Source organism: Prionailurus bengalensis, chromosome B2, assembly GCF_016509475.1.
Source record: "Prionailurus bengalensis isolate Pbe53 chromosome B2, Fcat_Pben_1.1_paternal_pri, whole genome shotgun sequence".
Taxonomy (NCBI): Eukaryota; Metazoa; Chordata; class Mammalia; order Carnivora; family Felidae; genus Prionailurus; species Prionailurus bengalensis.
This window is the reverse complement of record NC_057349.1, coordinates 67522307-67535490: the sequence shown is the minus strand read 5'-3', so window position 1 is coordinate 67535490 and position 13184 is coordinate 67522307. Positions and strand designations below refer to the sequence as shown.

At 34.5% G+C, this 13184-nt stretch overlaps 1 protein-coding gene across 1 annotated transcript in view; it reads left to right on the top strand.

The window, feature by feature from the left end:
* The window catches only part of TMEM30A (transmembrane protein 30A), a 40245-nt gene extending 27337 nt beyond the window's left edge, over positions 1-12908 (top strand). Inside the window, exons 3-7 of the mRNA XM_043591841.1 lie at positions 223-330; positions 5313-5400; positions 6760-6903; positions 7568-7774; positions 10227-12908. Coding sequence (XP_043447776.1) covers positions 223-330; positions 5313-5400; positions 6760-6903; positions 7568-7774; positions 10227-10420 — 741 coding nt within the window. The 3' untranslated portion in view covers positions 10421-12908. The remainder of the gene's footprint in view (positions 1-222; positions 331-5312; positions 5401-6759; positions 6904-7567; positions 7775-10226) is intronic.
* The last annotated feature ends 276 nt before the right edge of the window (positions 12909-13184 follow it).

The window sequence follows — 13184 nt, the reverse complement described above, 5'->3', positions numbered from 1 at the left end:
AAAGTTTACTCTTCGATTTTTGTACCATACCTTCTTTAACTTTGTTTACAATTTGTACTGCTTTAGATTGTTAAGGATTGGTAGGGTTCACTCTAGTGCTTATTTTAAGTTACCACAAATTCTCAACTAATATAGTCCAAATGACATAGCCTTTAAGTATGCATGAAACAAGTTTATACTTAATAGATTCATATGAAAATTGTTTCCCTTCTCTTTCTCTAGGGTAATGTGTTTATGTATTATGGACTGTCTAATTTCTATCAAAACCATCGTCGTTATGTGAAATCTCGAGATGACAGTCAGCTAAATGGAGATGCTAGTGCTTTGCTTGTAAGTAAAATGATGAAATATGAAAATGTGATAGATGTAAATAAGAATGTGTAATAATTATTCAGTTACAAATGTTAAATTTAATAATGTCAGGATGAAATTAAAGTGTTACTTGTCATTTATACTTGTTTAGTGAGGGGTTTTAGTTAAAATTTTTTTTCACCTGGAATTTGCACAGATTAATGATTTCTTACAATTTCTTTCTACCTGCTTCTTTCTAGTAGTGTCATTGGATTTTTGCTTTATTAATCTGTAATGGAATTTTGATGAGTCTAGTATTCTGTGTATATAATTGGTTCTTTTTTGAGTTTGTTCATTACTGTTATACTCGGTAAGAATGTATAAATAAACTACTTTTAGTTTCTGAGGTTATGTTTTAGAATTGAACATGTATGCTGTCTGTTTTTTTAACTTGTGGTAAGCCTGAGTAGTAAAGTTCAAAGGATGGGTTACCGAAAAATTGTCTGAGAACCTTTTTGAAAATACAGATTCCAGACTTCTCCTAAGTGTAGTAAACCAGTCTCTGCAGGGGTGGAGCTCTAAAATATCTTTTTAACAAGCTTCCCTTCTGATGCCCAGCCTTATTTGGGCTAGAGGATCTTAGTTTCCTGACTGTTGTTCAACTTTTCATAGTGGTGGGTGGTGCCCAAGTATTTTATGTAATTGTTGCTAATACAGCAAATCTTCAGAGTTCCAGAGCTATTGAGGATTTCTTAGAAACAGTGAATCTCAGGGTGCCTGGGTGGCTCAGTCGGTTGAGCATCGGACTTTGACTCAGGTCATGATGTCACGGTGGGTTTGAGCCCCGCGTCAGGCTCTGTGCTGACAGCTCGGAGCCTGGAGCCTGCTTTGGATTCTGTGCCTCCCTCTCTCTGCCCCTCCCTTGCTCACGCTCTGTCTCTCTCTGTCTCTCAGAAAAAAATAAACATTGAAAAAAAAAATTAAGAAAAAAAAGAAACAGTGAATCTCTTAGAATGCAATTTAAGACTATATTGTAACCAGAATAGTCCTGTGACCATATAGCTGCTCTAGGTTATCTTTACTGGTTTTATTGTTGGTCCCTGATGTTTGAGATCTTAAGAAATAGTGAATCTATTGAAAGATTCTGGTTAAGTGTGCAATATTCTGCAATCCATGTGGGATTAGGACTCAAATCCAGAGAAGATGGTGTTCTGTGAGACACACCAGGTTCTTAGTCCTTTCTGAATTTCTTGATTGGAATTATGAATTGGGTGTGTTCAGAGACCCAGAAAATGGGGGTTGATTTATAGTTTATAGTTTTTTTTTTTAATTTAGATACACCCTGTCTTTAATGAGGGCAAAAGAAGTGGAGACTGATTCTTTTCTTACAGGCTTCAAGCAAAGCTTTTAGACTACACTAGGAATTGATGAATTTTTTTCTGTAAAGGGCCAGACAGTAAATATTTTGCGTTTTGTGGGTCTTACAGTCTCTTGATACAGCTACCCCCCTCCCGCCACTGTAGAATGAAAGTAGCCATAGATAGTACTTACAATGAATGGGTGTAGTGTAGCTGTGTTCTAGTAAAATTTTATTTGTAAAAACAGGTGGTGGGCTGGATTTGTCCTGCAGTCTATCATTTATTGATCCCTGAGCTAGATCAAAATACATGATTTTAAAACCAGGTGGCTTTCAAAAATTTTAAAGATTTTAAGAGTGGATAGATTGAAGTCCAAGTTACTTAATATTATATGTAAGATCCTTCACAATCTGCTACCAACCTGCTATTCTAGCCTCATTGTTTCATACTCTTTTTTAAAAAAAATATAATTTATTGTCGGGGCGCCTGGGTGGCTCAGTCGGTTGAGCGTCCGACTTCGGCTCAGGTCACGATCTCGCGGTCCGTGAGTTCGAGCCCTGCGTCGGGCTCTGTGCTGACAGCTCAGAGCCTGGAGCCTGTTTCAGATTCTGTGTCTGCCTCTCTCTCTGCCCCTCCCCCGTTCATGCTCTGTCTCTCTCTCTCTCTGTCTCAAGGATGGATAAACGTTGAAAAAAAATTTTTAAAAAAAATGAAAAATATAATTTATTGTCAAATTGGTTTCCATACAACACCCAGTGCTCATCCCAACAAGTGCCTTCCTCCCTGCCTATCACCCACTTTCCCCTCTCCCCCACCCCCATCTACCCTTGGTTTGTTCTCAGTCCTTAAGAGTCTCTTATAGTTTGCCTTCCTCCCTAACTTTTTTTTTTCCATCCCCTCCCCCATGGTCTTCTGTTACGTTTCTCAAGATCTACATATGAGTGAAAACATGCGGTATCTGTCTTTCTCTACCTGGCTTATTTCATTTAGCATAATACCCTCCAGTTCCATCCACGTTGCTGCAAATGGCCAGATTTCGTTCTTTCTCATTGCCAAGTAGTATTCCATTGTATGTATAAACCACATCTTCTTTATCCATTTGTCAGTTGATGGACATTTAGGGTCTTTCCATAATTTGGCTATTGTTGGAAGTGCTGCTATAAACATTGGGGTACATGTGCCCCTATGCATCAGCACTCCTGTATCCTTTGGGTAGATTCCTAGCAGTGCTATTGCTAGGTCATAGGGTAGCTCTATTTTTAATTTTTTGAGGAACCTGGTGCAGCCGCTCATACTCTGTCTTTAACGTAGCTATGACCTGGCTGCCCTGGGCAATGTAAGCCGCTCCCTAACCATTCCTGGGACCAAGTAGTCTGCCCATTTTACATTTTATTTGCCTAGGATGCTGTTTTAACTCTTCCCCTGGAGGCCCTCTCATCTGGAGGCCTGCTATTGTCTTTAGTGCCCTTTGATACAAAATAACTTCTTTACATATTTAGTTCATTCATACCTTATCCCAAGTCACTTCTCACCTTGCTTAACAAACTCCACATCATTCATTCCAAACTCTCTCCACATCATTTGTTCTGGCCCTACTTTGAGGTCATTTTCTACATAGTCACTATAGTGATCTTTTAAAAAAAAAAAATGTAAATGCCACTTTCTGCTTAAAATTTTTCAGTGGTCTACTAGCACTTGGAGTAAATCTCAGGATGACCTGAACTATGCATAATTCTCCAGTGTCATCATGTCATTCTCCTTGTTCCCATACTCTAACTACATTTACCTTTTACCTTCTCAGAAATATCCAGTTTTTTCTCAATGGCATGTATTATTCTCTGCTTAAAACCCTCTTCTGCCTGCTTCTCACATGCTTGTCTCCTATTCTTTAGGTCTTAACTTATATGATACCACCTCCAGAGCCAACTTTTCCTTATCATAGATTCCAAAGTAATTTATTTTGCCATCCCCCATAATCACTTGCACACTATTTTCATAACACTTACTGTAATTTGTAATTATATATTTAGTTGTTTGTCTTCTGTTTTCTCAGCTACACTGTAAGCTCATGAGGGCAGGGAGCATGACTTTCTTTAACCATCATATACCAAACACCTTGTCAGAGCTTAGCACATGGAAGACATTTAATAAATATATGTTGAACGAATATAGACACGTATATTGACACCTTCATCATGACTTATTTCATATAATAATTGGTTGTGTATTGATCTATTTCCTCTGTTACACTGTGACTTTATTATTTAAAAAATTTTTTTCTGTTTCTAGCACCTTGCATGGTACATGATATATTAGGTACTCATTACATGGCTTTCCTAAGCCAGTTACTGCAAAGTATCTAGCATTCAGTACCTGATGCATAGGTAGTAAATAATATTTTCCTTTCTTTTAAAACTTACTAAAGAATTTAGTGACTAGGATATATTTTCCCTTCTGAGAGTTTATTTATATTTAAAACTTTTTTTTTTTTTCGAAATCGCAGTGTTCATCAAAACATTCCAGTAGTCATAAGCCAGTTATATACTGTCTGTCTTCAAGGTCTCAGTGTACTAACTTTATAAATCTGGAAGGCTTAGGGAACAGAAAGCTGAGAAGTCAGATATTAAAGAGACTTAATGAGATCCCTGCCACATGTTTCTTTAGCCTTTTTTTCCATGCAGGCAGTTCTTTATCCAGTCTAGACACAAAGAATGTTGGATACAAGCCAGTGTTGGTTGGTAATAGAATAGCCCTAAAAGGACTAACTAGGGTCTAGTTAATTTCCAATCAAGAATATCTTAGTCTGTTTTGTTTTATTTATTTTATTTTATTTTATTTTATTTTATTTTATTTTATTTTATTATTTATTTATTTTTAATTTTTTTATGTGTTTTGAGACATGGCTTACTGTAGCTTCGGAGTTTCAGAACAACCCGGACATATACCTAATCTCAGACTTGGTAGAATCTCTGGTTTAATCCTGCAACTGCTACATCTCCTTGAAATCTTCAGTAGGGACTAAGTCAAAACATTTTTGTTTTCCTAGTATCTGGATGCACAATTTAAAGAAGAGCGGTATATTCTAGGAATGAATCTACCTTAGCCCCCTTCCATCCCTCCCTCCTTCCCTCCTTCCTTCCTTTGACATGGGACCATGGGATTAACCTAGAATTACACAATTTGAGATTATCTAGTTGAACATGTTCATTTTGTGAGGCCCAGGGAAATCAAGGAACTTGCCCAAAGGCATGTAGTATATAGCTGGACCTAGAGCCTCCAGTCTACTTTTGGTTTAAGATTGACAACAGACTGCTTGTTAATTTTTCTTGCACAGAAAACTCCTTGTGGTATGATTTTTGTGTTAATATGAAAATTTTTAAAAAGTCAGTTTGATATATGCATGTATGACAAAATATATGCAAGGAAGGGTTACATTATAAAGGTAATACAATTATTACCTTTATGTAAGGTAATTATGTTAAGAAATAATTTGAGTATTTAAATGTGATGTTATTTATAGTCTTTACAATACAGATCTATTCTGTCTGCATTGCAGGTGAGACACATGTAGGGATTGAATTTTTAATCAGTAAGTATGGCTAGCTCATAGTTCTCCTGGAGGCCTGTGTAATAATTTTTTCTTCTTTTCCTTTCAAACATCAGAATCCCAGTAAAGAATGTGAGCCTTATCGAAGAAACGAAGACAAACCAATTGCTCCTTGTGGAGCTATTGCCAACAGCATGTTTAATGGTATGATATAGTTATAAACAAAAGATATGGATTATAAATATATATAATTACAAAACTTTGTATAATTTATTGATACTGATTTGGTAGTCTAGTAAACATGAATGAAATTGAAAAATTCAGCAACTTTAAAATAAATATATCAACTAGTTATTCAATGGAATGTCATAATGATTTGGGACTTTTTTGAGAATTCTTATACTTTAAGAATGAATTCTCTCTCTGGGAAGAAAGGAACGGAGACATTCTGCTAACTTTCACATTTCATATATGATAAAATAAAAGCCAGGCTGCCTTTTCCACCAACTTCAAATATTTATACCATTACAAAGGAGCTATAGTTGATCTTTTAGGGCAGCATTGTCTGATACAAATATAATGTAAACCATCATTGTGAGACATGTATATATAATTTAAAATTTTATAATAGGCACATTAAAAAACACTAAATAGTGGGGCGCCTGGGTGGCGCAGTCGGTTAAGCGTCCGACTTCAGCCAGGTCACGATCTCGCGGTCCGTGAGTTCGAGCCCCGCGTCAGGCTCTGGGCTGATGGCTCAGAGCCTGGAGCCTGTTTCCGATTCTGTGTCTCCCTCTCTCTCTGCCCCTCCCCCGTTCATGCTCTGTCTCGCTCTGTCCCAAAAATAAATAAAAAAACGTTAAAAAAAAAAAAACACTAAATAGAAACAAGTAAAATTACTTTTGCTAATATACTTTATTGAACCCAGTATGCCCCAAATATTATTACCTTTTTACTGTATAAATTGTGTTCACTATATAAAATATGAGTGAGATATTTTATATTCTTTAATTTAAATTCAAGTTAAGGAGATACTTTATATTCTGGTTTTTTTGTACTGAGTTTTTAATTCCTGAAATGTATTGTTTCAAAAGTATAATAATATATTATTACAAAACATAATCATTTGGACCAGCCATAATGTCAATGGCTCTGTGGCCATGTAGCTAGTGGCTACCATATTGCACAGGGCAGATAGAGAAATGGATAAGCCAGAAACTATTTAGGAGTGCATTTTTTAAAGAAAAGGAAGAGAAGCAAATTTACCCTGCAAATTATTTTATTTGGGTTAATACTAAAACATTTCGCCTTATCATATACCAGCTAGCCATATAGGAGAAGTGACCTATAACTATATTGAGGGAAGAGAAGTCCATCTAGGATTATAAAGTTACCATAGATAATTCACATATAAGTAGTCAAGAGCAAATATATGTCATATGCCTGCTTACCCGGTTATAACCCCTTTTGGGAGCAGATACCAGATCCTTATTTCTCAGAGTATAGTAGATCCTATGGATATTCAATAGATACTTAGCAATTTTTTCTTTTTTGTGTGTTTAGATACATTAGAATTGTTTCTGGTTGGCAATGAATCTCATCCTACACCTATTCCTTTGAAAAAGAAAGGTATTGCTTGGTGGACAGATAAAAATGTAAAATTCAGAAATCCCCCTGGAGGAGAAAGTCTAGAAGAACGATTTAAAGGTAAAATTTACTAATATTTCTTTCAAATATGATATAAGCAAGGAGTTTTAATGAAGTACCTAAAATTTTCTATCTTTAGAATCTTAAAAACTTTTATGCTTTTTTAAAAACAGCAACTTTTCTTAACTTCATACCAAGTTAGGTAAAATATGTAGGATGTTCTAATGTACTGAAATTCTAAAGGAAATGTGCATGTACATTTAATCTTGAATTTTTCTGGTATTTTCTTATAAGCATTTCAGCCATTGTCTTTACAAATTGCAGGCAAGTTTCTTTTAAACAAGACCCAATTTTTTATTATAATTATAAATTTAAATTTAGTTTTGATTCTGTGCCTCCTAAATTTTGCAATGTAATGTTTTTTACCATTATATCTTTGCATTAAATCATCTGCTTTTTGGTATGTACTTCATAGCGTACTTTTAGTATTTTCTTAATGGAGATAGTCATCAAATCTTTGTAATTACTTGTTATTACATGAGGAATTGGTTTGTCTCTAGATTTCAAGACTTTCTTCAATATGCGTATATTTATACCTTTGAAAATAGGAAAAATATTCAGATTGTGTATTGCATATCTTTGTTTTATTTGAGTGTGAATTTTCAGTGAAACTCCTAATAGAATTGAATATTTTGTCCCCTCACCCTTCTCTTCTTTTTTTAAGATACAACAAAACCAGTAAACTGGGTTAAACCAGTGTACATGCTGGATTCTGAACCAGATAATAATGGGTTCATAAATGAGGATTTTATTGTTTGGATGCGAACTGCAGCATTACCTACTTTTCGTAAGTTGTATCGTCTAATAGAGCGGAAAAGTGATTTACATCCAACATTGCCAGCTGGACGATACTATTTGAATATCACATACAGTATCCTTTTTTGGCCATGTGCACAGATTCATAGAATTTGAAAAGAGAAAGAGTATAGTTTAGTCTTATCTCATTTATGTGACATGCTATTCTGTGTTTTAGTTTTGATCTCATTTTTGTAAGAGTATGTGTGTATACATATGAGAGGGTATCTTTTCACTTATATCTTCTAGAAGTCTTAAATTTTTATAAACTTTGTACTAGGATTCAGGCATATTATTTGATAAAATTATTTAAGATGCTGGTGGTAGATTTATTAATATGCTAGATATTTCTACAATGGAAATTGTAATTGAGCTTAATGCAAAGGCCAGTGAACACAACTGATGCTAAATTAGCATTCAGCTTATTTAGATATATGTATCTATATATACTTTTATATATTCTTTAGATATTAAGAATCAGTGAATGTTAGTTCACATCAATATAATTGTAACTATTATGTTCATAGTACCAAAACACTTTTATCATTAGCTGTATTATTTTACGTTAATAATTCAGGTGTACTTTTCAGTGCTGATAAATATAATTTATTTCATTCTGATTATATGTCAACATTGTACCAAGTACTGTTCACGCATTATTTTATTTTATTTGAAGCATTATGAGATGAGTATCATCATCTCCATGTATGTAGCCATGTATATAGGAACATAGAGCATTTAAGTAACTTACCCAAGGTTATGCAGATAATAAGTAGAAGAGTTGGGGTTCCTAATCAAGCTATTGACTCCAAAGGCCATGACTTTACCATCTGCCACTACTACAGGCCGCATCCCTAGATAGTTCACTCGAGTAATCAGACCAAGCCATAGCCATATTGGCGTGGTTACAAAGTCTTCCTTAGCTGACAATAATTGGACACTACCCTTTATTCTAAACAAAGTCCTTACATCTTTTAATCTGTAGCCCATTGCTTACATATATCATGAATGAAAATTTTCTCAAATATTAGCATTTGAATGTTTGCTAATGCTTTGCATTTTTGATTTTTCATAATCCAAATGAGCCATTAAAACTAAATGTAGTTTTAGTTTTATAATGTATTAGTGAATGGTTAACAGACCTAATTTCAAAACAAATGTCTTCTTGGATCCTTAGCCTCTTAATTTTGCACCTGAGTATGCAACTGAATATGACCTGATAATGACAGGCTAAAAGTAGCCACGATTTGGAAACGAGGCCCACATAGGAGCAATTATCCTGAGGCTAGTGCCAGAGTAGAAGGCAGCTCTGTTACAGCATCCAGAAGATCTAGTAAGGAGTAAAGGCAGATACCACCCTGTAGCCTAGAGCATAATTTAGGGAAGTCTTTGGAGTACTTAGTACTTTGTCTTAGTTAAAGAGACTATTTGCATCCAAGGCACTGAGAAGAGAAATCAAAGAACGTAGGCTCTCAAAGACTGACGAGACAGGAATTTGGGTCTGCAAAGCATCAAGGGTAATTATAAAAATGAGGTATCAAGTGGGAACTAGACACCAGAATTAAGACAGAAGCCCATTTTGGGGGGTTGGGATACAGAGAGGCTAGCATGAGTGATTTGATAGTTTGTCTCCCAGAGTGTTATATTAGTTAGAACTCTTATTATAATCATTCCTGCTTCAGGTTTAGGGCTGATTTAAGAAACTGGCAGAGTCTGCCATTTGGAGTAATAGGGCACATCCGTAGGGATGGGAAATTGCAGAGAGAAACAAATGGGGCCTAAACTTGATTCCAAAGATATCTTTGAAAAGGTTGTAAACCTTTCACATAGGGATTTAGTTCTGTGTTCTCTGTTCTAATTCTTGCCAAAATCTTAGAATTGGTCCATGTAGGTAGCTCATCCAATATACTGGTGTCCCATTTCTTAAATCTCTTTAACAGTTCACCCTTCATTTCTACTCTATTTCAGCCATCACCTCTGCGTCACACTATGAGTTTTGTCATTGCTCCAAATCAACAAGTTAAAACTTCAGTATCATACTCTTTGACCTTGTGCTCTGAGTCCTCTTGTATTCTCATAATTACTCTTTTATTACACATGCTCTTTGAGCTCACAGAGACCTCCAGCCTCTACATTCTTCCTTTTTCTTCTGGTCTGTCAGTCTTCTCTTCCTCTGTTGGTTTTATTGCTGTTCATCTGAAATATTTTTTTCACATTACATTTCTTTGTGGTCTTTTGCCCCTTCTGTGTAATGAGAGTAAAAGTACCTGAGAAGCCATTTAACCCTTAAATTCGGTTGTTTTTGCTTGTAAACTATATTGGTTTTCACTACTAATGTTTAACTTGCTAAATCAGTGCTTCAAGGTAATAGTCATATAATTATTTTGTGGTTCGGAAAATGTGAGTAAGGTGCCTGTGTATCATAGAATTATACCAGTGAATTACAAGCAATTAAATGCCAAATTTTTAAGTTGTGTTTTAAAAATCAAGTAACTAGACATGGAAAAGCCTTCCTATACATTCTTCAGATTACCCTGTACACTCTTTTGATGGACGAAAACGGATGATCTTGAGCACTATTTCATGGATGGGAGGAAAAAATCCATTTTTGGGGATTGCTTACATCACTATTGGATCCATCTCCTTCCTTCTAGGAGTTGTACTGCTAGTAATCAATCATAAATATAGAAACAGTAGTAATACTGCTGACATTACCATTTAATTTTATATTCTGAAAACAGATTTACTGCATGTGCATCAAGGCCAGTCCTATTCAACCTAGCTTTTGAATGCTGATGTCTGGTTAGTATGTCATTTTTAAAGTTGGCACATAACTTTGGTTTTTTTTAAAAAAAACAGTTTTGTCCTTTGCTTCTTCCTTATGGATGTCTTATGGAACTGTATGACGGGTATGAAACAAATTAACTATATAGATCATATCAACACTGTAACTGCTGAAATGGCATTCTAATGTTTGCTTTTTGTTGGGTCAGGCCCTATGATGCATAGTCTCTTTTATGTGAAATGCATCTATTGCTTAAATATTTATGCTGTGTTGATAATATTATATTGACATGTGATGCTGTATATGTGTGCCTGTTGTGTGAAGAAAGGGATTACAAGATGTATGAATATAACACCTTGCTAACCTTGCAGGATTCAGAGTTACAAAAAAGATCTAAATCTAAATAAAACGCTTCATCATTTTCATGTGTCATGTGTAAAGGCTTAAAGTGCCATCTTTGTTGAGGTTGTTCAAGTATTCCATTTATCCAGTACAGTTCTTTGTCAAGTATAGCTTTGATTTGAAAGGACATGCTTACCTTGTCTAGCATAGGAATTAATGGTCATGTCTGAAGAGGTCAGATGGGTCTCAGGTGGGAGAATTTAAAATTCCTTTTTCCATTTGATTAAGATGTTGCAGTCAGGAACCCAACTCACTTGATATGTTTTTACATGTGATCATTTCCCTTGAAGCTTATACTTCATAAGGGACAAAAGAATATAGGTGAGATGGGAAAATTTCTTGGCAGACCTTCATCTTCTGCCAGATGTAAGTGTTCAGAGGAAACTGTTTTCATTCTTGTGGTATTTAACATTCAGAAATTTGCTTCAGCATTGGAAATACCTCAGGCTGTTTTTATTTTGCAGGTAAGTTTTGATTTAAGTACTAATGTTGTATTGCAGAAAATTTAGAAAACAGTGACTTTCATATTTCATTCAATTTTTGCATATAGGTCAAATATAGAGATGTATGCACATTCTCTTTGGTTAAGGTACCAATTATTTTGGTTGGTTTCTCCTAAGACACTTAAAAAATAAATTCTTTAAATTTCCTAATTAAATTCTGGAGATTTTGCAGTATGCACATGATAAATTATAATATATATGGTTGAAGTTACTTTATTTTCTATTAACTGGAATTATTTTAATATTCCTTATTGAATAAATGCTGTAATTTGTTTGCTATGGAACTTACTCTTGAATGTAAACTTACTTTTTCAACATGCATGAAAATGTATGTCTTAATCAGAGGTGGCTTAATTGCATAGAAATGGCTTTTCTTTTTTAACTAAAATAACTCCTATATTTGTATAGAAGAATGGCTGTTTATTCAGAGTTTGTGATGATTTTGTTCAGTTATATTTTAAATCAAAAGGTCTGGGTAATGTATCAGTTTTGATTAATATATGTTTTTTTTTTTAAAAACAACAACAACAAAAAATAATGTAATGGTTAATAGAAATGTGCCACACTTCTTAAGTTTTGTATAACATGAAATTTAGTTAAAAGAACTTGTAATTCATAATTACTTTTAACTGGTAGAATATCACTTGCATGAGGTACTTAATGTATGATTATCCTGAAATTTCTGAGTGCATAGGGTATTCTTTGTCTAAAAATATTCTTTGTCTTGTCAGTCCTTCAGAATATTGTTATTTATTCTGACCATTGACCCTCTTTCACATGGCAGTTTATTTTCTGGGACACATCACTGGGAGAGAAGGTTTTTGCCAGTCTTCCCAGATTGAGTTTGTTTTGTTCAAGGAGGACTGCCGTCCTGCGTCTCTTTTTCTAATTAGGGGACCAAAGTTGCCACGAAAGAAAAGTTGAAGACCCTTCCAACACTTTCTCATCTGGGGTGAAGACAGAATCTTAAGATATATTTGGAGTTTTATCTATTTACAAGTTCATCGATGGCCTAATTTCCTTCCCGTCTCCTGCCGTTTGAGCGCTAAGGGATTCCTGTTACTAATTATGAAGAATGTGGAACATTCATATGGCCTCTGCGAAGCCTGGTGGGAAGGAAAAACATTTCTTTTTTTATGGGGCTTATGCTCATCTTTTGGAAATATTAATGTCATATTCAACTTTTAGAGAATCATACTGCATTTTATTGCATTCAGGTTAAGTAGAAGGCATTGAAGAATGCATTGACTTACAGGAAGTATTTTGATATATGAAATTTCCCAATTGAAGGAATTATTTAATATGTAAAAGCTAAGAAGTTTCATTGAAATCATAAGGCAGTTAAAAATGAATTGGTAAAAATAATTGTACTACCAAATGGAGAATTATTCAACCAAGAGGAGAGTCAAGTGAATATTTTTTGTTTATTGGTTAGTTATCAGTTTGTTTGTAACCTTGATTATATTTAAAGATAATGTTCTGTTAGTATGTTCTGTATTAATAAAAATGAACAAAATTAATTTTGCTATGTTCAAGTGTCTTGCTAAAATAATAATGCCTCAGTGTTGTTGTTAATGTTTAAGCACTAAATTTTAGCCCAAGGTCAATAAATCCCACGTTTTAACATTTCTATGTCTAGATTTGATTGCCATTATGGATATATATTAATCATTTTGACAGCATTAACTGCAAGGTTTGTATATATTACTTAGAAACATCTGTTCTTACCAGGAGGTGGTCATATTGTCACCTGAGTTATAGGTAGATGGGCTAAATTTGGTATTAAATCAAGGAAA